The 4067-nt window shown below is 45.4% G+C and overlaps 1 protein-coding gene across 1 annotated transcript; it reads left to right on the top strand.

Annotated features, from left to right (window-relative positions):
- Positions 1-809: 809 nt before the first annotated feature.
- COCCADRAFT_10401 (uncharacterized protein) lies at positions 810-1871 on the top strand (the record flags this gene model as incomplete). Its single annotated transcript, XM_007720688.1, has 1 exon — positions 810-1871. One exon carries the CDS (start codon positions 810-812, stop codon positions 1869-1871), a length of 1062 nt encoding a protein of 353 aa, XP_007718878.1.
- Positions 1872-4067: the final 2196 nt, after the last annotated feature.

The raw sequence follows: 4067 nt of genomic DNA, 5'->3' as shown, positions 1-4067 counted from the left end.
TACGTTATAATAAAAGTCTATAATAATGTGTTGAAGTTGTCGCACTAGTGGGTAGCTGCCGACTCGCTTGGGGTGCCGACTCGCTTGTGAACCACGTTAATGCAATAGATGAAAAATTCTGCTAGCCTTACCATATCATGAGATCTGTCTAGAATTTAATCATCTAGACCGTGGATATATCAGCGTATAGTTATGATAAGTGTTAGGAAATGTATGTGAGGGATTTTAGAATGTGCGGAACCTTACAGTCATTCTGCAGAGCGTTTGCCGTGCTTTGCGGTAAGGTTTGGAGGCTTGAATCCAAACAATTGATTGATGAAGCGGAGCTGTAGCCTGCATGTGGCAGGTCTAAATGTCCTGCACAATTAGAAAACCTTTGGACTTCTTATCGCGTCTGCGTGGCCCGGTATATTGGAGCAGGAACCTATTCGAAATATCCTATAGTGTTAGGCAAATGTATTGTCCGTAGACCGCTAGCAGTGATTTGTTGTAGCCTAAGTAAGCATTACGTACCCGCTCTAGAAAGTAACTGTGTACGCATCTTCTCGGGGTCAAAAGTTCAATGATGGAGCTAGTTGTAATCAATGAAATATTGCAAGCTATGACCACCTACAGTATAGCATGTGGTTGTACGGACGCCTTGGCAGAGCGATATCCGAGGCCGCGCGGCATCTTTCGGTGAACTATATAACAGAGCAGTTAATCCAGCATCATCATACACTAATAATCTTTGTACACCGCTTCAGATTTCATCCTCGTTCTATTTCTTAGCACCGATACCCACTTTAAATACAGAAAACTGGAACAAGATGCCTACAAGGTCGCTGGTCACGGGAGCGAGTGGCTACATCGCAAGCCACTTGGTAAAGCAGCTCCTTGAGCTCGGTGATACTGTGAATGCAACAGTGCGCGACTTCAAAAATGAGAAGAAGATCAGGCATCTACTTAAGATGCAGAAGGAGTGGCCTGGAAAGCTGAATCTGTTCGAAGCAGACCTTAATGTTGCAGGATCGTTTGATATCGCAGCGCAGGACTGTGTAACAGTCTATCATGTCGCATCACCTTTCTTAATGGAAGAGCAGATCAAAAATGCCGAGAAAGAAGTCATCGAACCTGCTTTACAAGGTACTCGAAATGTCATAGCCGCAGTCGAACGTAGTACGAGTGTAGAGTTGGTTGTTATGACATCGACTGTTGGAGCGATCTTTGGTGACTACGCTGATGTTCTGAGAATGAATAACAATACCCTGGCCGAGGAATATCATAACACCACCAGCTCAGCTACTCATAATGCTTACCACTATTCAAAGACAATAGCTGAACAAGAGGCATGGACATTGTACGAGGCTCAAGCAAAGAAGAGATGGAAGTTAGTTACAATCAATCCGGGTTTGGTGCTTGGACCGTCACTCTCACCCAACTCTGACTCCGGAAGCTTGTTCCTTCTGGACGAGCTGATGAGAGGGAAACTGTGGTTTGGGGTTCCAAACCTCTGGTTCACTACAGTCGACGTACGCGAAGTTGCTCAGGCGCACATAAGAGCCGCACAAATCACAACAACAAATGGCCGATACATTGTCGCACACCAACACATGACCAGTTTCAAGGAAATATCTGTCATTATACGTAACCACTGCTCAACTTCCTTCCGCATACCTGGGCATGAGATTCCGAGGATGATCACTAGAGTTGTAGGGCCGTTGTTTGGGCTAACTCAGAAATGGATGTCATTGAATCTAGGAATTAAATTCAGGGTCAATAACAAGAGAAGTATTACAGAGCTCGGCATTGTATATCGGCCTTTGCAAGAAACGATAATAGACCACTACAAGAGCTGGGAGGCCTCGGTGAACGAAGATACATTCATTTGAAGAAAAATCTAAGATTTATTCGAACGAGTAGCTGTCCTTAGCTCCGCCTATATACACCATACCGCTCGTGCAACAGTCTTTGCTATCTATGTCGATTCTCTTCGTCGCACATGATGATGAGGCTGCTATCCTGACTTTACAAGACTAAATAGAGCCACCCTAGCAGACTCACACGTTGGAGATGCTCAGTGGCTTAGAGTCAATTTCTGCTGAAATTAAAGTTGCCATTTTGTACAGCATCCATACCAGCACTAACATTGAAATTGATGATACGCTGTTAACTTGCACGACTGGCAACTGCATGATCCCTGTCTGCTAGTCCCTGGCCGTTTGGGCATCAACTGCTAGGGCGTCCCCACTTCTACGCCCGTCACAAGCGGCACAGCGACCACCTTGCGTCCCTTAGACTTCTTTATGGCCCTTTGACGCAACACCTAAGTACATAACCAGCGCCCGCCTAGCTGGCAAGGTCATCACAGTCGACCCCAAAACGCACCGCTACCCTGCATCGCTACCTTAATTTTACGCTCTGCGACAGCGTGTATATATCTAAAGCCTACAGCTACGCGGACTCAGATACGGTAAAGAAGCTAAGCGGTTTTGTTAGTATCGGAGTCCGGGCCACGGCTTAGGATTTCTTACACGCAGACGGTATCGCGGCGCTGCAGGATATGCTCGTGAACATAGTGACAAGCATGAACACAACTATACTTTCTCGATAAGCTTTCTAGATAAATTTCCATAAATCATCATACTGTTTTGTCGATATATAATATAGCGACCATCAGTATTGTGAAGAAAGTCTCAAACGAGAAAGAGGTGACGGCGGTCTTTCAATCTAGACTTGCAAATTGTACACATGTTCGCACTTCAGCGCATGTAGCTGAATCTGACCAACATCCTGAAGCTCACAGCCAGGTGGATATAATTACAAGTTTCTGTCGGGGTAAGTACATCAATGCACCTCTAGAAGAACGACATGTCTGCATGTCTCATTACCACTCATAACTACGTCAAACTACTGAGTTCGATAGTCTAAGAAATTAAAATTTGATTTTCTGTCACCATGGGTATATTGCGCTTCCCAATCAACTCGCTTTCCTGCCAGCTCCCTGCATTTGTTTTCTTATAGCAACGAGTTTTCCATGGCGCCATGTCGTTCCCCTGTCCATACTAATGCCTTGCCTCTTCTGCCCCTCTGGTTCGTATTCCTCAATAGCCCACCGTTTCGCCAAGAGCTCAGTATACGAGCCAGTGAACTCGGCATTCCTATCAAGCCGCTTAATCCAACCTACCTCTTAGCACAACCTCACTCCCAAAATATAACCATCGTATAGTCGTCAAAGTCGCAGTATATCTTCGAACTCTTAATCCTTGTTACAGACCGCATTATACTCTGGCAACACCTCTCCGCACAATCTTCATACTTCTGAGTCAAAAAGAACAATATGCGATCTCAATGCGCGTTGCGACATGCGTCTAGACATGGTGTTGCGGACAGATATGTGACGCAACGTTTCGAAGAGCCGATTTTTGTCTTGCAGTACGATGCTTAGTAGCACAGTGAGTCAAAGCGAGTAACAATTTCTGCGATGAGAAATGTCGAAGAAAGCAAGATATTAAAATGGTGTAGCGAAAGCGGTATACAGATTGGGAATAAAGTAAGGTGGCTAGCACGGACGGATAGCGATCGCATGGCTTGTTTGACGAGCATGTAAGGTTGAGTATGCGCACATCCTCCTTTTCTATCGTTGTTTCTTTCTTTGTGGCGCAAGATTGAAGTTTGGACATGCGGAACCAGGTTGTTAGACATACGGGTAAAGATACAGAGAGGGGCAACGACGATGTCTTATGAGAGAGTGTGTACTTGTGTGGTCTGACGGCATGCAAGGCGCCGTGCGGCTGGGCTGAGATAGTAGTTCCGCGCTGAATCGACAAGCGGCTTGACTTGAACGTGTGTAGGGAAAGCGCCGCACAAGAACCCAAGTTCACGAAGCAGGAAATTTAGAATTACGAGCGAGAAATGTAAGTATTGGAAGGGCTGAAGATACATTTTCAGGCTGTATTATTATTCCATTATAGTCCTGTATCAGCCGTTGGCTATGTAGGACTTTGGCCAAAGGCCGTTCTATCTGACTAGTTACAATTTGGTACGTTGTGCTGTATTGCGTGACTATGGTGCTTCGGCCTTTGTCT

The sequence above is a fragment of the Bipolaris zeicola genome (genome assembly GCF_000523435.1).
Source record: "Bipolaris zeicola 26-R-13 unplaced genomic scaffold scaffold_574, whole genome shotgun sequence".
NCBI classification, from domain to species: Eukaryota; Fungi; Ascomycota; class Dothideomycetes; order Pleosporales; family Pleosporaceae; genus Bipolaris; species Bipolaris zeicola.
The sequence above is the reverse complement of the archived record's forward strand: the minus strand, read 5'-3'. Positions and strand labels throughout refer to the sequence as shown.